Source organism: Nomascus leucogenys, chromosome 19 (assembly GCF_006542625.1).
Source record: "Nomascus leucogenys isolate Asia chromosome 19, Asia_NLE_v1, whole genome shotgun sequence".
Classification (NCBI taxonomy): Eukaryota; Metazoa; Chordata; class Mammalia; order Primates; family Hylobatidae; genus Nomascus; species Nomascus leucogenys.
In genome coordinates this window covers 70327271-70346279 of record NC_044399.1, presented here as the reverse complement: position 1 = coordinate 70346279, position 19009 = coordinate 70327271, and the positions used below count along the sequence as shown (strand labels likewise).

General features: G+C 53.6%; 2 protein-coding genes across 2 annotated transcripts; both read left to right on the top strand.

Annotated features, from left to right (window-relative positions):
• Positions 1-278: 278 nt before the first annotated feature.
• On the top strand, positions 279-6759 carry FGF11 (fibroblast growth factor 11). Its single transcript, XM_003274615.3, has 5 exons — positions 279-1637; positions 3290-3400; positions 3595-3698; positions 4417-4615; positions 4899-6759. Exons 1-5 carry the CDS (start codon positions 1445-1447, stop codon positions 4967-4969), a joined length of 678 nt encoding a protein of 225 aa, XP_003274663.2. The 5' UTR covers positions 279-1444; the 3' UTR covers positions 4970-6759.
• Positions 6760-7353: 594 nt separating this feature from the next.
• CHRNB1 (cholinergic receptor nicotinic beta 1 subunit) lies at positions 7354-18242 on the top strand. The gene is made up of 10 exons (XM_030800770.1): positions 7354-7465; positions 7920-7964; positions 8645-8754; positions 8853-8961; positions 9314-9461; positions 10077-10286; positions 14937-15160; positions 15918-16090; positions 16426-16573; positions 17205-18242. The coding sequence occupies exons 2-10, from the start codon at positions 7938-7940 to the stop codon at positions 17343-17345; spliced, it is 1290 nt and encodes a 429-aa protein (XP_030656630.1). The 5' UTR covers positions 7354-7465; positions 7920-7937; the 3' UTR covers positions 17346-18242.
• The last annotated feature ends 767 nt before the right edge of the window (positions 18243-19009 follow it).

Below are 19009 nucleotides of genomic sequence, written 5' to 3'. Positions count from 1 at the left end.
ACCCCGGGGTTCCTCCTGCCCGGCTTCACCCTCCTATTTCCCAGCGTCTCCGCCCCCTGCCCCGCCCCCGGGCCGGCTCTCCGAGGAGGGGGAACTGCTGTCGCCGCCGCCGCCGCCGCCGCCTCAGCTTTCCATAGCCGCTGCCGCTGCCGCCGCTGCCGCCGCTCTGCCTGGTCCAGCCACCGGCCCAGTGCTCTGACTTCGCCGGACCAGGGAGCTCTGCAGAGACATCCTCACTCCTTCCCGAGGGTCCGGGACGCCTAGTCGGGCGTGGGGGGAAGCTCTATTTGCGGGGGACAGGGAGGGAGGAGCCTGGAGCCGAAGCCAGCGCCACCCGTCACCGGATCAACAGGACAGGACAGGTTGAGGGGCGTCGGGGAAAGGAAGGGGGGTGCTATAGGCAATCCCGGGGAGGACGAGGAAGCCCTGTCGCAGGAAGCTGTGATCCGCTCTGACTTGTAAGGGGGCCTGTTCACATTTGGGTACTGGTGACAACGTGGGTGCACTCCTCTCTTGGAGGGCTGGTTAGATTGGAGGGCGTGGGATCTAAACAGCACCAGCTGTCCCCAAGAAAATTTAAGGGGCAGCCAGGGGAGAAAAAAACAAAAACAAACACGGATGCTCCTCATTTTGAGGTGGCGGAAGGCCCTCCAGACAACTACCTGGTGTATCCACTAGGAAGGGTGGATTTGGAGGTGACTTCAAAAGGAGCGGAGGGTGTGAAGGTGAAGAAAGGGTCTTGGCCGCTAGAATACTACGCTACTAGACATGGGGGTGACTTGGTGAAAAAGGTATTATCCAGCCAGAGGGTCTGGGAGCCCTGTCATACTGAACCTGGGCAACCTGGATATTCTGAGACATATTTTGGGGGGATTTCAGTGAAAAAAGTGGGGGATCCCCTCCATTTAGAGTGTAGCAAAGGAAAAAACACCAAGGTTGGGTTCCTTCCTGACACTGGCAGTGCCCCAGTAGGGGTGGGATGAGCGAATATCCCCAAAGCTAAAGTCCCACACCCTGTAGATTACAAGAGTGGATTTGGCAGGAGTGCGTCCCAAAATACAGTGGAAAGGTGCCTGGAGATATTTCAACCACGTCTTGGAAATTTAGGGGGTCTTGGCTTTGGGATAGGCGAAGTGGGGACAGACACTGGAGAGGAGGGAAAGGGGACGTTTTCAATAGGAGGCAAAACTCGAGGGTGGGATCCACGGAGGAGTACATAGGCTGCTGGATCTGGTGGAGCCAGCACTGGGCCCACGGGTGGTAACTGGCTGCTGTGGAGGGGGGTACGTGTGGGGGGTTCTGGGGCTTATCCTCAGGTCCTGTGGGTGGGGCAGCGAGTCGGGGCCTGAGCGTCAAGAGCATGCCCTAGTGAGCGGGCTCCTCTGGGGGAGCCCAGCGCGCTCCGGGCGCCGGCCGGTTTGGGGGTGTCTCCTCCCGGGGCGCCATGGCGGCGCTGGCCAGTAGCCTGATCCGGCAGAAGCGGGAGGTCCGCGAGCCCGGGGGCAGCCGGCCAGTGTCGTCGCAGCGGCGCGTGTGTCCCCGCGGCACCAAGTCCCTTTGCCAGAAGCAGCTCCTCATCCTGCTGTCCAAGGTGCGACTGTGCGGGGGGCGACCCGCGCGGCCGGACCGCGGCCCGGGTGAGTGCGGCTGGGGCGGGGTCTCCCGGCCAGAGGTTTCTCTGCCTGGGAGATTGAGGCCAGGGACTCTGAAGAATAGGGCCCGGCTGAGGGGCTCCCCGAAAGTGGAAGGGGGTGGGCCAGGACGACAAAGTCCCTGCCAGACTGTGCCTCAGTTTCCCTTCTCTTTTGTCCATAAACCGGAGTCTCCTTATTTTCGAGGTCAAGGGGAAGGCTTGAGGGGCTAAGTCTGGCGCCCCGAAAGCCTCGCAGTTCCTGCTCGTCCCCCCTTCCCAACACAGCAGTCCCCACCCCCATCGTCCTCCGCCTACGTGCCGGTTCTCGCGATTCTTTCAATCTGGAGCGGAGGGGCCTGGGGGTTTCCAGATGCCTGGGTCACCCCAAGGATTTCTGCAGCTCCAGCTGCACGGCCCCCCAGTCCCCGCCCGCCCCGGTTCTCCCGCTCCTCCACGCCTGGGCTCGGTTCCTCCTGGTCGAGCTCTCCTGGCTCCGAGCCAATCTCCCCAGCTCTCCCTCGGGTGTCCTTGCAGCTACCTCGCCAGCCAGCCCTCTATGCGCCCTCCTCCTGTGACCTGCGCTTCAAGAACGGAGCTGGGCACCCCCTCCCATAATCCCCGCGCCACTCCGAAATCGGGTCCCGTAGGCTCAGGGGACCCTACGCTGGGAGGAACTCAGACACAGCTCACGGCTGGAGATGGGCGCCGACTCTTGGGGGTCGTACCACCTACAAGGGGGGACAGGGAAGTCGGCAGAGAGCAAGCGTAGGGGAGGAGAGTTATGAGAGTTAGAGTGTGGTCCCCGTCCATGTACGACAGTCAGGGAGTCCCTCTGGCTTTGCTCCCGCCCGCTCCCAGCTCCTCTAAGGGTAGCCCCCTCGCGCCCTCCTCCCCGCGCCACCGGCTGCCCGTAGTGGTACAATCCGCAGCCCACCCTCTGAGTGGGACCGGGCCCCCACGTGACTCAGCCTGCCTCTCCATCTCCTCAGCTCCCACCCCCCATATCCTTGGTAAGGTCTCCCTTACCCCAGGCGGGTTACCTGGCCGAAGGGGAGAGGCTGAGCCTCAGGGAAAACTGGGCCGCCGCGAGCCACAGACAGACAGACAGACAGACAGATGGGTCAGTGTCAGACAGGCCGGCGCTGGGCCAAGGCAAGGCTCTCGCCAAGCTAGCGGCAGCCGCAGCAGGTGCTGAGTCAGCGTCAGGCCCAGTCCCACCCCCACTCCTGAGGGAGAGCCCCTACCCTGTGGTCAATTTGCTGCTGCCAAGGTCCCCCACCTTCGCAAACACGCTGCCCCTTCAGTACCCCTGCTGGTCTCTCTCTGTTCCTGCCTTTTGATATATCTCTCCCCTCCCTCCTCCCCCACTCCTCTCCCCTTCTGGTTGAGCTGTAGGGTAGGAATTAAGCCATTTTAATAAATTTCAATAAATTACACTGAAAGCTCCTGGTTATAGGAAACAGAAGGGACCCACACCAGCTTTCCCAGGAGTGAAATAGAGGTGGGAAGAGAGCGTGCTTGGAGGGTAAGAGAGCTGGGGCCCTGGGACCCTCTTCCTTCCTTTCATTCTCCTTTCTTCCCTCTGATCCTGCCAAGTGTAGGAATGTTTCTGGGAACAGAAATGTCATTTTCAAAGATGAATGTCTCTCTCTCCAGAGCCTCAGCTCAAAGGCATCGTCACCAAACTGTTCTGCCGCCAGGGTTTCTACCTCCAGGTGAATCCCGACGGAAGCATCCAGGGCACCCCAGAGGATACCAGCTCCTTCAGTGAGAGGGGAAGCTGGCTGCTGGGTGGGAAGGGGGCGAATGGGGACAGGAGATGACAATCCTATTCCCTTTTCAGCTTCTGTTGCCATTGGTCCGTCTTCCTGACCTCTAAGGGAAAAAGCGGAGCTGGGATGAGGGGAGCTCAGGTGAGGGTCAGAAGCCTGGGTATTGATGCTCCCTCTCTCCACCCGCAGCCCACTTCAACCTGATCCCTGTGGGCCTCCGTGTGGTCACCATCCAGAGCGCCAAGCTGGGTCACTACATGGCCATGAATGCTGAGGGACTGCTCTACAGTTCGGTGAGACAATGAGGCTGAGTGGCCGGGAAATACTGGGGACTCCCCTTCCTCAATTTGTCCCTTGAAGGAATGACAGCCTTCCTCAACTACAGACATTTTGCCCGGGACTCCTCCCTCCAGCTTTTGCTGATGGCCTGTCATCGCTGCCGGTTCCAGACCAGCTCCTCTAGGGTCTCTCCAATCCCCACTCCTTGCACACCCCCAACACAGCCCCAGGTTCTTTGAACGTCCAACTCTTTCTGCCTTTTAGGGCCCCTACTTCTCATCCCACCTCCTCCAGATTTTGTCATTACTCACTTCCCTAGAGTCATCCAGGATAGAGGATAGTGAGAGATTGGGAGTACAGTGGAGAGAAGGAATATTATTCCAAGACCCCTAAAAGTCTAGTTCTTTCTTTTTTTTAATAGTGACAGGGTCTTGCTATGTTGGCCAGGCTGGTCTCGAACTCCTGACCTCAGGTGATCCACCGGCCTCAGCCTCCCAAAGTGTTGGGATTATAGGCATGAGCCACCGTGCTTGGCCCAGAGCCTAGTTCTTAGCCCTCAGCCCTCTTCCTTGTCCTCCCTTTGCTCCCAGGTCCTACATGGACTCAGAAGTTGTCCTCCCCCTCCCCCAAAAAACGTACGGATTTGTGCTTTCCACGAGCTCCTTTCTGCCCAGTGATGTGTCTTTTTATCTCTCTGACTTTGTGTGCCTTTCTGGGTCTTTGTCTCGTTAGCCACATTTCACAGCTGAGTGTCGCTTTAAGGAGTGTGTCTTTGAGAATTACTACGTCCTGTACGCCTCTGCTCTCTACCGCCAGCGTCGTTCTGGCCGGGCCTGGTACCTCGGCCTGGACAAGGAGGGCCAGGTCATGAAGGGAAACCGAGTTAAGAAGACCAAGGCAGCTGCCCACTTTCTGCCCAAGCTCCTGGAGGGTGGGTATAGACTCAAAAAAATGTGGACCACAAGAGAGGGTATTGACCTTGATATGGACATTTAGGGGCAGACAGCTCAGGCTACAAGTGATAAGAGGACCCTTTATGACAGATCAAGCCAGGAAGGCTTTGCCCTTTGGGGGTTTGGGTGCTGTCTTCCTGTGGTGTTGGGGTTCTGGGAGGGTGAATGTACGGGATGGGAGCCCTTTCGGAGTACTGGTTTTGCCTGGGTCCCTCTGTGCCTAACTCTCCTTCCCTGCTCCTCTCTTTCTCCCCTTCACAGTGGCCATGTACCGGGAGCCTTCTCTCCACAGTGTCCCCGAGGCCTCCCCTTCCAGTCCCCCTGCCCCTTGAAATGTAGTCCCTGGACTGGAGGTTCCCTGCACTCCCAGTGAGCCAGCCACCACCACAACCTGTCTCCCAGTCCTGCTGTCACCCCTGCTGCCACACACATGCCCTGAGCAGCCAGGTCCCACCGGGTGCTCTACTCTGAGGGAGCTCAGGGGCTGGCTGTGACTTCCGAGGCTGCTGAGACCCTTAGATCCTTGGGCCTAGGAGGGAGTCAGAGAGGGGGATGTCTGAAGATGGTCCTGGCTGATCACTTCTTTCTTTCCACACTCACACAACCCCATGCCTTTTCCTGAGATGGCGCTGGGAGTTCCCACATGGACAGCCAGGGCATAAACACTTCCCACCCCAGCTCATCCAGTTCCTGGAGTCCTGTGCCCCTTTTCATTGCCACTGAGCCGTTTCTAGATTCACTGGAGCTCAGGATTCCTGTGTCCTTCTTTCCCTACTCTACCTTCTACCTTGGTCTGGACACATTCTGGAACACTGGACACCCTAGCCAGGGCCATTTCTGCACTAGGGCTGTGTGCTGGAACCCAGGCATGCTGCCAGCCTTTGCTCTGGATCCATCAGGCTTCTGTCTGTGACTCAGATGGACCCCTGGTTTCCAGGTAGAAAGAGGCTAGATTTGAGCCTTGTCTAGCTGCTGGCTTTGGCCTGAACTGGAACCAGTCTCAGATGACCACAGGTTTAACCTTCTTATCCCAGAGACAACCAATTCTAGAGCTTTATGGAGCCATACTTCCCCCTAAATCCTAGCTCTAGGACATAGATCATGACTCTCAGCCCTTTTACACAGGATGGAGCTGGGGCATGTATGGCCATATTATTGCTCTAAGTAAGTTCTAGCCCCACCCTCCCACCTTCTTGAGTGATACCTATTACGGATGAGTTCTGGAAAAGACCCAGCTATGATTCATAAAAACAGTTCTGGATGAATCAAGAGCCATTTCTTGTTTTTCCTAGATAATTCTCTAAAAATATGATTCTTCCATGTAGAATGCTAAGCTTATTTTTACATGTAGTTTCTAGCTCCTTCAACCCAGCTGAGGTCGTGCCAGGGAGACAGAGTCTGGAGAAGGGCAGAGGAATTTTGGAAGGATCCCTGGCTCATAGTAGGGAAGCTGGGATGGGGGAGGGGCCAAAATTATGGCATGATTGAACCTGCATCTGTGTTGCGTGGACATGAATACTTAGCTACCTCAGCAGGAATTCCTTCCAGGTCCCCTTTAAAGCTGAGGTCCTTAGAGTAATATGTCCTGAATAAAAAGGACAAATGGATACAGCCTTGACCCTCCCAGTGAGGAGACCCCAATTCAGCAATAAGTCTCACCCTTCTCCCCTACAGGTCAGGCCGAGGAGGGTGAAGGCCTCTTGCACTCCAGACCTCATACGCCCCAACAGCTTCTAATTGGATAGAACTTGCTTTACCTTACAGCTTACAACCTCAGCCGGGTTTTAGGTACCCAAAAAGGGCCGGTCTAGATTTTTTCAGAAAAACGTGGAGCGCTAGGGGCAGCCTGGAAAAGACTGGGAACCTGCTAGTGAACTAGGAGGGAGACTTCCGTAGCCTCAGACTTGGATAGGGTAGGCTGAGGGGGCCCTAAGGGAGGGACTAGGGCTCCAAGGCAGGTCGCGTTTCCTTAGGCTGTTCTACTTCTGGCTCGTTGCAAGAGGAGTAGATGCCCCCTCACCCATACAAAGCCCGCTCAGGCTCCACCCAACTCCTGGCCCTGCTCCCAGGGGATCGGGTCTCCACTCCAGCTTTCTCAATTAAACACGATTTATACAACGAAGTGCTGTCTGTCATCTGTCGGTGGCGGGCTTGGCAGTTGCTCGAGGCAGGATCAAGTCCCGGGGGCGGGGCGGGTGGGTTGGCGGCTGCCCCCCAGCAACAGGTGCACATTCCCGGGCTCCTCGTCACTTCCCCTGTGCTGGCGGTCCCAGCGGCTCTCCGAGCGAAGTCACCGAGCAGGCCGCCAGGCTATGACCCCAGGGGCTCTGCTGATGCTGCTGGGGGCGCTGGGGGCGCCGCTCGCCCCAGGTAAGTGTAGGCCCCGAAGGAGCAGTGACGGGGCCAGCGATCGTGGCCAGGCACCAGGGCTGCACTTAGTCTCTCCTCCCCCAGGCGTCCGCGGCTCGGAGGCGGAGGGCCGACTCCGGGAGAAACTTTTCTCTGGCTATGATAGCTCCGTGCGGCCAGCGCGGGAGGTGGGAGACCGTGTCAGGGTCAGCGTTGGTCTCATCCTGGCTCAACTCATCAGCCTGGTGAGGGCGCGCGGGGGCGGGGTGGAGGTCAGGCCCGCCGACCAGCCGGGGGCGTGGCTTTAGGCAAGGCCGGACAGGGGACAGGCCGGGGGCGGGGGGGGGCGGGGGGGGGGGTGGTGGTGCCTGGGACAAGACCAGGCTGAGATGGACCAGCCTTTGGTGAAGATTGGATCGAAATCACACCAATGGACAAGCTCTGGCCGTGGGTGGTGGACGGGCCTGGAGTAGAGCCGGGTAGGGTGATGGACGGACCTGTGACCGGACCTTAAAGTGGAGCTGGGAACGAGGCAGGGGCTGGGGGACGGACCTCGAGGTAGGGCCACATGGGTCCTGAGTGCCCAGGGTGGGGCGGAGCTTGGTGCTCAGGGGTCAATAAATGGCAGCGGGGTGGAGGTTCGGGGCTGGGTGGATTATGAGCTGAAGGCAGGACCCGGGACAGAGCTAGGCGGAGGGCTAGGCAGGGGCGGGTCTGGTAGGTTGATAGGCTGGGAGTGTAGACGGCAGGAAGGGGTGTTTCTGAGATAGAGGCAGGTCTCAAACTAACGCCGCTTCTGGGAGGTGGACTTGGACCCAAGAGGGTGGGGCTCAGAAAAGGGGGCGGGGTTCCCTGGAAAGAGGTTGGCCCCCCCAGCCCCCTCATTTCTCTCCACCCTACTTCACCTTTACCCCTTAAATTTTTCCCTTCTAGAACGAGAAGGATGAAGAGATGAGCACAAAGGTGTACTTAGACCTGGTATGGAGACCCCGCGGGGTGGGAAAGGGCTTCCCGCTGTCTTGACAATTTCCTTGAATATCCAGCCCAGTAAGAATATTTTTTACATCATGACTTTAGATAACACGTTTATAATTGAAGCAAAAGCTCGAGGAAACAACACCTAACTTTACTACAGGAGTTGCACCCCATGCATTTTTAATTCCAATTGTGTGTGTGTGTGTGTGTGTGTGTGTGATGCGGTCTCACTATGTTGCACGCGGGGGGGTCTGAACGCGGGGGCTCGAGCCATCCGCCAGCCTCGGGGGGAACCTCCCCAAGTGCTGAGATTACAGGCGTGAGCCACTGCACCTGGCCCATTCTAATTTTTGAAACACTAGTTTGGGGCCGCTAATTTAATTCCCCATCCACTAAAGGATTTCGAACTGCAGTTTGAAAACCACTGTTTTAGAGGCTAGCTACTGCAGCCTCCTCATTTTTTCAGAGTAAAAAATTGAAGCCCGGTGCGGGGGAAGGGAAATTAGCTGATGTGGATCCCAGCGAGTGAAGGCGGAGCCAGAGCCAGAACTCCGGCCCCTTGACCCACAGTTTATGCCTGCCCTGCTCCCCTTCCTTGCACTCCCTTCCTGGGCTTCCTTTGGAAATCCCAAGTCCCTCCGGGCCTCCAACCCGGGGCAGCCCCTCAGCCTCTGCTTCACTAGGAGTGGACTGACTACAGGCTGAGCTGGGACCCTGCGGAGCACGACGGCATCGATTTGCTCCGCATCACGGCGGAATCCGTGTGGCTCCCTGACGTGGTGCTACTGAACAAGTAGGAGACCTTCCAAAGCCCGGGAGGTGGCGCGGGGCCTCGGGGGGCGGGGCCTCCAGGCGCGGAGCCTGATCCCAGATGAGATCCCTTCTCTGCAGCAATGATGGGAATTTTGACGTGGCTCTGGACATTAATGTCGTGGTGTCCTCCGACGGCTCCGTGCGTTGGCAACCCCCGGGCATCTATCGCAGCAGCTGCAGCATCCAGGTTTCTGGGCTCCACATCCGAAGCTGAAGGAGCTCTTACAAAACCCCCCTTTCCTTCGACATCCTGACTCCCCAGCGACTCCCATCCTTCATCCTTCCCCCGTTATCTAATCCCCATGACCCTCACCTCTTGTCTACCCTCCTGGTTTTCCACTGAGTGTTCTGTACACTTTCTTTGACTTCTAGTCTTACTCAGTGACAGCCCTCCCCACCCCCCGCCATTAATGGCTTCCCTTCATAACCCTCCAGTTCCTCTGTGATTCCCCTTCCCTGTGCCCTCCCCAAAGGCCTCCCAAACTCCACCAGCGCTGACTGGTTCTCTGGCAGCTCTAGTGACTCTCCCCTCCATCCAGGTCACCTACTTCCCCTTCGACTGGCAGAACTGCACTATGGTGTTCAGTTCCTACAGCTACGACAGCTCGGAGGTCAGCCTGCAGACAGGCTTGGGTTCTGAGGGGCAAGAGCAGCAGGAAATCCACATTAATGAAGGGACTTTCATTGGTGAGTAGGCATGGCTCCTACATCCATGGGCTCTATGATTTCCAGCTTTTAACAGGCTCATAAATATACTGTCAGTGATGCCCAATATAGCCCTGTGGGATCAGGAAGATGGGTATGACTATCTACATTTTAAAAGTATGGAAATTGCGGGGGGCAGTGGCTCACGCCTGTAATCCCAGTACTTTGGGAAGCCGAGGCGGGCAGATCATTTGAGGTCTGGAGTTCAAGACCAGCCTAACATGGTGAAACCCCATCTCTACTAAAAATACAAAAAATTAGCCAGTCATGGAGCAGATGCCTGTAAATCCCAGCTACTTGGGAGGTTGAGGCAGGAGAATTGCTTGAACCTGGGAGGCGGAGGTTGCAGTGAGCTGAGATCACACCACTGCACTCCAACCTGGGCAACAAGAGCAAAACTCTGTCTCAAAATAAATAAATAAAAATATGGAAATTGAGACACCCAAGTTTATTAGAGATGGGCTACTCAGCCCAGTTTTCACAGCTAGTCTCTTCAAGTCAGCCCTCTCAGGTCTGGGCTATGGCAGAGCAAGCCATACCTGGCACTAACTAGGACAGCTCCCACATCTGTGTTCCCCTCCTTCTGCTCATCCCCAGAGAATGGCCAATGGGAGATTATCCACAAGCCCTCTCGGCTAATCCAGCCCCCAGGCGGTCCTAGGGGAGGGAGGGAAGGACAGCGCCAGGAAGTCATCTTCTACCTCATCATCCGCCGCAAGCCTCTCTTCTACCTGGTCAACGTCATTGCCCCATGCATCCTCATCACTCTTCTGGCCATCTTCGTCTTCTACCTGCCACCAGATGCAGGTAATGGGGGAAGGGGCTCCTATTCTTTTGTCATTGGCTCAGCTTCTTCCTCTTCATCCTTAATCCAGGCAGGGTTTTCCTGCCAATCCAAAGCATCATAGATTGGGCTTCAGCAATCCCGCCCAGGCTCTGCCTCCCGTTGACTGCCACCTTGCCTCCGCTCAGTGAAACTGGAACTCTTTCCTAATGGGAATCCTAGCCTCTAATCCATAAAGCCTTTACTCCTCTGAACCACAAGCCTCCAGGCTTAGATAGCTCTCCCATTCCCTTTCCCCAATTCCTAACATCCCCTGCCCACTTTCAGACTCCCACTACTCCTTTAATTTTTTTTTTTTTTTTTTTTTTTGAGACAGAGTCTCGCTCTGTCACCCAGGCTGGAGTGCAGTGGCACGATATAGGCTCACTGCAAGCTCTGCCTCCCGGGTTCACGCCATTCTCCTGCCTCAGCCTCCTGAGTAGCTGGGACTACAGGCGCCTGCCACCACGCCCAGCTAATTTTTTGTATTTTTAGTAGAGACAGAGTTTCACCGTGTTAGCCAGGATGGTCTCGATCTCCTGACCTTGTGATCCGCCTGTCTCGGCCTCCCAAAGTGCTGGGATTACAGGCGTGAGCCACAGCACCCAATCTTTTTTTTTTTTTTTTGAGACAGGGTCTTGCTCTGTTGCCCAGGCTGGAGTGCAGTGCTGTGATCATGGCTTGCTACAGCCTCAAACTCTTGAGCTCAAACAATCCTCCCACCTCAGCCTCCTGTGTAACTGAGACCACAGGTGCCCACAATCAGGCCCAGCTGATTTTTTTGTATTTTTGGTAGAGAAGGGGTTTAACCATGTTGCCCAGCCTGGTCTGCCACTCCTGAACTCAAGCGATCTGTCCTCCTCAGCCTCCCAACGTACTGGGCTTATAGGCATGAGCCACGGCACCTGGCCCCCACTAGTCCTTTAACCTCCTATCTCCCTGGGAAATATATAATAGTAATAGCCGCCGGGCACAGTGGCTCACGCCTGTAATCCCAGCACTTTGGGAGGCTGAGGCGGGTGGATCACAAGGTCAGGAGATCAAGACCATCCTGGCTAACACGGTGAAACCCCGTGTCTACTAAAAATACAAAAAATTAGCCGGGCATGGTGGTGGGCGCCTGTAGTCCCAGCTACTTGGGAGGCTGAGGCAGGAGAATGGCGTGAACCCGCGAGGTGCAGCTTGCAGTGAGCCGAGATTGCGCCACTGAACTCCAGCCTGGGAGACAGACTCCGTCTCAAAATAAATAAATAAATAAATAAATAAAAATAATAATAAAAAATAGTAATAGTCAACATTTCTTTAGGAGGCAGCATAATAGGATAACTTTTGGCAAATTCCTTAATCTTTTTTTTTTTTTTTTTTTTGAGACAGAGTTTTGCTCTGTTGAAAGGGCTGGAATGCAGTGGCGTGATCTCGGCTCACTGCAACCTCCACCTCCTGGGTTCAGGCAATTCTCAGCCTCCTGAGTAGCTGGGATTACAGGCGCCCACCACCATGCCTGCCTAATTTTTGTAGTTTTAATAGAGATGGGGTTTCATCATGTTGGCCAGGCTGGTCTCGAACTCCTGACCTCAGGTGATCCACCTGCCTCAGCCTCCCAAAGTGCTAGGATTATAGGTGTGAGCCACCACACCTGGCCAAATTCCTTAATCTCTATGTGTCTCAGTTTCCTGATCTGGAAGTGGGCCACCCATTGTCCCTAGTGCATAGAATTATTTTGAGGATTGACAGAGTTAATAGAACTATGCCTGGCACTCAGTAAGTTCTATGTAAGCATTGGGTTTTGGGTTGTTTTTTGTTTTTCTTTTTTGAACACTTGCTATAAGGTAATTCATTTAACATGGTACATGTACTAATTCTAATCTTTACAACAATCTGTGAGGTAAGTAATGAATTGTCATTCTCATTTTACAGTGGAGGATAAAGAGGCTGAAAGAGTTTAAGTCATTTGCCTGAAATCATCACACAGTTAGAGAGGGGCAGTGTTGCAATTCCAACCCGGGTCAGTGGCAGTCTGATTCAGAGACCTGATATCCTTAACTCTGGCATTCAAAACACGCTTTCCTCCTCTCTGCCATCAAATCCTTTGTCTAAAGAAGGAAAGCAGGCCGGGCGCGGTGGCTCACACCTGTAATCCCAGCACTTTGGGAGGCTGGGGCTGGTGGATCACCTGAGGTCAGGAGCATTCAAGAAACAGAAGGGAGGCCAGTGCAACTGAATGAAGTAAGCAGAAGGGAAAGCAGTAGGAGATGAAGTCAAGGAGCTCATGGGAAGGACCTATAGACCATAATAAGGCCTTTGCTTTCATGCAGGAGAGGGGGAGCCACTGGAAGTTTCTGGAAAGAGGAATAATATGATCTGATTCTATTTCTTTCTTTTCTTTCTTTTTTTTTAGATGCAGTCCCTCTCTGTCGCCCAGGCTGGAGTGCAGTGGCGCGATTTGGGCTCACTGCAACCTCCGCCTCCCGGGTTCAACATTATTCTGGGTTCAGATTATTCTGCCTCAGCCTCCTGAGTAGCTGGGATTCCAGTCACACACCACCATGCCCAGCTAAATTTTTTGTACTTTAAGTAGAGATGGGGTTTCGCTATGTTGGCCAGGCTGGTCTCGAACTTCTGACCTCAGGTGATCTGCCCGCCTCGGCCTCCCAAAGTGCTAGGATTACAGGCGTGAGCCACTGCACCCGGCTTGATTTATATTTTAACAAAATCAGTCTGGCTGCTCGGTTGAGAACAGTCAGCATGGGAGGAAAGGATGGAGCAAAGAGACCAGTTAGGAGGGCTTTACAATAATTCAGACCTAAGGTAATGTGCTTTGGAGCAAGGTGGTGATGTAGGAGGTGGGACTCGACTCCAGACCAAATTGAGGACCAGCTAGAACAGGAACAGGGCAGATGCAGCTTTCCACAAGATGTACCCACAAGTGTGCTCTGTCAGTTTACCATTGCCATGGAAACACCTGGGAGTTACCACCCCTTTCCATGGCAATCACCCGATGACACAGAGGTTACTGTCCTTTCCCTAGAAATTTCTGCCTAATCCGTTGCTTAATCTGCATGCAATTAGAAGTAGGTATAGGCCAGGTGCGGTGGCTTGTGCCTGTAATCCCAGCACTTTGGGAGGCTAAGGCGGGCAGATCCCTTAAGGTCAGGAGTTCGAGACCAGCCTGGCCAACATGGTGAAACTCTGTCTCTACTAAAAATACAAAAAATTAGCCAGATGTGGTGCCATGCACCTGTAATCCCAGCTACTCGGGAGGCTAAGACAGGAGAATTGCTTGAACCCAGGAGGCAGAGGTTGCAGTGAGCTGTGATCACGCCACTGCACTACAGCCTGGGTGACAGAGTGAGACTCTGTCTAAAAATAAATACATAAATAAATAAATAAGAGATAGGGAAGACTATGGGAGGAGTAGCTTTGGTAGTAAGAGAATTTAGTTTTGGACATTTTGTTTTATTTTGTTTTTGCTTTTGTTTTTTAAGACGGAGTTTCGCTCCTGATGCCCAGGCTGGAGTGCAATGGTGCAATCTTGACTCACTGCAACCTCTGCCTCCCTGGTTCGAGTGATTCTCCTGCCTCAGCCTCCCTAGTAGCTGGGATCACAGGCGCCCACCACCATGCCCAGCTAATTTTTTGTATTTTTAGTAGAAATGGGGTTTCACTACGTTGGCCAGGCTGGTCTCGAACCCCTGACCTCAGGTGATTCGCCCGCCTTGGCCTCCCAAAGTGCTGGGATTACAGGTGTGAGCCACTGCGCCAGGCTCAGTTTTGGACATGTTAAGCTTGAAATATTTATTAGACATCCAAGTATCCAAGAGAGGTTGAGTAGGCAGATGGTTATATATCTGGCATTCAGGGGAGAAGTCCAGGGTGGACATACAAATGTAGGAATTATTTACATGCAGATGGTCCTTCCAAAAGCCTGTCTTTTTTTTTTTTCGGATGGAGTTTTGCTCTGTTGCTCAGGCTGGAATGCAATGGTGCCATCACAGCTCACTGCAGCCTCCATCTTCCACGCTCAAGCGGTCCTCCCAACTCAGCCTCTCAAATAGTTGGGACCACAAGCATGCACCATCGTGCCTGGCTAATTTTTTTTTTTCTTTTTGTAGAGGTTGGGCACAGTGGCTCACGCCTGTAATCCCAACAGTTTGGGAGGCCAAGGTGGGTGGGTCACTTGAGCTCAAGAGTTTGAGACCAGCCTGGGTAACATGGTGAAACCCTGTCTCTACAAAAAGTACAAAAATTAGCTGGGCATGGTGGCTCGCACCTGTAGTCCCAGCTACTCAGGAGTCTGAGGTGGGAAGACCACTTGAGCCTGGGAGGTGGAGGTTTCAATGAGCCATTATTATCATGCCACTGCACTCCAGCCTGGGTGACAGAGCAAGACCCAGCCTCAAATTTGTTTTTGTAGAGAAGAGGTCTCCCTGTGTTGCTCAGGCTGGTCTGAAACTCCTGGGCTCAAGCAATCCTCCCACCTTGGCCTCCCAAAGTGCCAGAACTACAGGTGTGAACCACTGTGCCTGGCTGCAGAAATCTGTCTTTGAATGGCCTGGAAACATGGTCACTGATTATGCCATAGAGCTTTCCTTCAGGCAAGTCTAATCCTTCTCTCTTCCCCTCTGCCCTCCAAGGAGAGAAGATGGGGCTCTCAATCTTTGCCCTGCTGACCCTTACTGTGTTCCTGCTGCTGCTGGCCGACAAAGTACCTGAGACCTCCCTATCAGTACCCATTATTATCAAGTACCTCATGTTTACCATGGTCCTCGTCACCTTCTCAGTCATCCTTAGTGTCGTGGTTCTCAACCTGCACCACCGCTCACCCCACACCCACCAAATGCCCCTTTGGGTCCGTCAGGTAAGAAAGATCTCCTCCTCCAACCCCAACTTTCCTTTTACAGACCATAGGGAGAACTATAGCTATGTGGCAGAGTGTTGAGGTGTCCAAGCTTGTTGGGTGTTGAAATGTTGCACAGTTAAGCTGGCCCCCATCATTATCATTTCACAGATCCCATACTCTCTTCATCAATACTGCCCATCTCGGGTCCCAGGGAAATATTCTTAGGGTTAGGTACTATCAGATTGGAAGCCCTCTCTTTCCAGTCGGGATACCTCCCAACCCATTAAAGAGCTTTTTTGTTTGTTTGTTTTTGAGATAGAGTTTTGCTCTTGTGGCCAGGCTGGAGTGCAAGGGCACAATCTCAGCTCACTGCAACCATCACCTCCCAGGTTCAAGTGATTCTCCTGCCTGAGCCTCCCAAGTAGCTGGGATTACAGGCACCCGCCACCACGCCCAGCTAATTTTTGTATTTTTAGTAGAGAGAGGGTTTCACCATGTTGGCCAGGCTGGTCTTGAACTCCTGACCTCAGGTGATCCACCTGCCTCGGGCTCCCAAAGTGCTGAGATTACAGGCATGAGCCACCGCGACAGGCCCAACCCACTAAAGAGCTCTTAGGTCTGTGTGGCTGCATTTCCTTGTGTAGCTCGTTTGTGGAAGAATATGCACGCACATACTCACGCGCGGGAATGGGCATGTGGAGTGGGGTGGTTGGCTGTTTCCCTTCTGGTCTGAAAGCATGAAAGCCCCCACCAATACGCCTCTTCTACTCTGCAGATCTTCATTCACAAACTTCCGCTGTACCTGGGTCTAAAAAGGCCCAAACCCGAGAGAGACCTGATGCCGGAGCCCCCTCACTGTTCTTCTCCAGGAAGTGGCTGGGGTCGGGGAACAGATGAATATTTCATCCGGAAGCCGCCAAGTGATTTTCTCTTCCCCAAACCCAACAGGTAGGACTACGCCCGTTACCCACATAAAAGGGAGAGGGAGAACTACAGTTCCCAGAAGAGTGTGCGGAAGAAGCGGCCCATGCTCCCCGAAGATGCTGTGGTTGAGCATCATGGGAGTTGTAGTACCCCTGCTGCTCACTTTGAGGGGAGGTGGGAACTAAAACAGAGGCGGTGGAAGAAGTTGCACAAGGCTAGAGAGATCACTGCTGGCGGGGAGAGCATGAAGGGCTCTCGGGTTTTGAGAACTGGCAAGTTGTTGGAGGCATCTGGAGCGGGGCCTGGGTCGCTGGCACTGGCTCTTTGCGTTTGGGCGTGGCCAGTCACTCCTCTTCCAGATTCCAGCCTGAACTGTCTGCCCCTGATCTGCGGCGATTTATCGATGGTCCAAACCGGGCTGTGGCCCTGCCTCCAGAGCTACGGGAGGTCGTCTCCTCTATCAGCTACATCGCTCGACAGCTGCAGGAACAGGAGGACCACGATGCGGTATGTCCAACGGGGGTGGAACAAGGCCGGGCCTAGGCGACCTTGGCCCCACCCCCAAATTCCGCACCAGCACTCGTTTTCGTTTTTTTTTTTTTTTTTTGTTTTTTGTTTTGTTTTGTTTTGTTTTGTTTTGAGACAGTCTCGCTCTGTCGCCCAGGCTGGAGTGCAGTAGCGCGATCTCGGCTCACTGCAACCTCCGCCTTCCGGGTTCAAGCGATTGTCCTGCCTCAGCCTGCCGAGTAGCTGGGACAACAGGCGCGCGCCACCACGCCCGGCTAATTTTCGTATTTTTAGTAGAGACGTGGCTTCACCATGTTGGCCAGGCTGGTCTCAAATCAGGTGATCCGCTCACCTCGGCCTCCCAAAGTGCTGGGATTACAGGCGTGAGCCGCCGCGCCCGGCCTCGCTTTCGTTTCTGATTGGACCTCTCCCTCATTTGGTCCCACCCCCTGCTTACCTAATGGTTCTTTATGCCCATGCATTGCCTGCAGTCTCGCTCTCCTGTTGGGATGCCGGCTCTTGCTTCAAACCAGTGGTAGGAGGACTCAGGCGGGTACTGGGCGGGGAAATGGGAGGGTTTCCCTGGGGGTCTGGGCCCAGAGCTCAGGAAGTTTCCTTTGCCTACCCACAGCTGAAGGAGGACTGGCAGTTTGTGGCCATGGTAGTGGACCGCCTCTTCCTGTGGACTTTCATCATCTTCACCAGCGTTGGGACCCTAGTCATCTTCCTGGACGCCACGTACCACTTGCCCCCTCCAGACCCCTTTCCTTGAAGACTGGAGGGTCGAGACCCAGGCCCTCTGCCAGTTGAAGTGAGAGTTTGGTGATACTGTCAAGCCCTATCCTTCTCTGCCTCTTAACTCCTTCACGAGGAATCCGGGCCTCTTATTTTCATTTCTGGGGACTGCATTGGACTGAGGGCTGGGTAAGCAGGTGTCTTGGACCCACCTGAAATGCAGTATCATCTGATTTACTCTTTGGGATCTTGAAGAAGCTCTTATGGATATCAACACCTAGGTCGCCAGTGAAATAGAACAAAGAACAGGAACTAGATTATAAACCTTATGAGGTCAAGAAATGCGTCTCGGCCAGGCACGGTGGCTTATGCCTGTAATCCCAGCACTTTGGGAGGCCAAGGCGGGCGGATCACCTGACGTCGGGAGTTTGAGACCAGCCTGACCAACATGGAGAAACCCCGTCTCTACTAAAAATACAAAATTAGCCGGGTGTGGTGGTACATGCCTATAGTCCCAGCTACTAGGGAGGCTGAGGCAGGAGAATCACTCGAACCTGGGAGGCAGAGGTTGCAGTGTGTCAAGATCATGCCATTGCACTCCAGCCTGGGCAACAAGAGCGAAACTCCATCTCAAAAAAAAAAAAAAAAAAAAGTCTTGTTCACTGCAACATCCCCAGTGCCATACACAGGTCCTGACCTATAGTAAGTGCTTAACATCTGTTGAATAGGGGAAAGAAATTTCCAGAAGTAAATACAGCAATTAATAATGTTTATAAGCTGGGTATGGTCACTCAGGCCAGTAATCCCAGTGACTTGGGAGGCTGAGGTGGGAGGATTACTTGAAACCCACAGTTTGAGACTAGCCTGGGCAACATAGTGAGACCCTGTCTCTAAAAAAATAAAAATAGAAATAAAGTAGTGCTTATTGTTTGCATGTCGGGTCTTGTAGTCGTTTTCTTTTTACCTTTCTGTAATTTATTATGTTTTGTAATGTGTACTACCTTTAGGATTAAAAAAAAAGTTATTTCTACAAGCGTGCATTGGTAATGAGAAAAAACAAGTGTTTTAAAGACCTTCATTCAAGTTCCAGCCTTGGTGCTCACACAAGCCACTAGCCTGCTCTGTACTTGTTTCCACATCTGTAAAATGAAACAATGATAGCATATGCCCTATAGGATCGTCTGGGGATCACAGGAGAAGATGGGAAAAAAGCACTATGTGATATGTTTCAGAGGTTGCAACAGTGTGTTTTTTTGTTTGGCCTGCACGGTTTTAAATTTGAACTAGTTCACTACTTTTATTATTTATTTATTTATTTATTTATTTATTTATTTTTTCTGGAGACAGAGTCTCGCTCTGTCGCCCAGGCTGGAATGCAGTGGCACAATCTCAGCTCACTGCAAGCTCCACCTCCAGGGTTCACGCCATTCTCCTGCCTCAGCCTCCGAGTAGCTGGGACTACAGGCGCCCGCCACTACGCCTGGCTAATTTTTTTTTTCCTTTTTTTTTTCAGACGGAGTTTGCTCTTGTTGCCCAGGGTGGAGTGCAATGGCGCGATCTCGGCTCGCTGCAACCTCCACCTCGCAGGTTCAAGCGAATCTCCTGCCACAGGCTCCCGAGGAGCTGGGATTACAGGCATGCACCACCACACCTGGCTAATTTTGTATTTTTACTAAAGGTGGAGTTTCACCATGTTGGTCA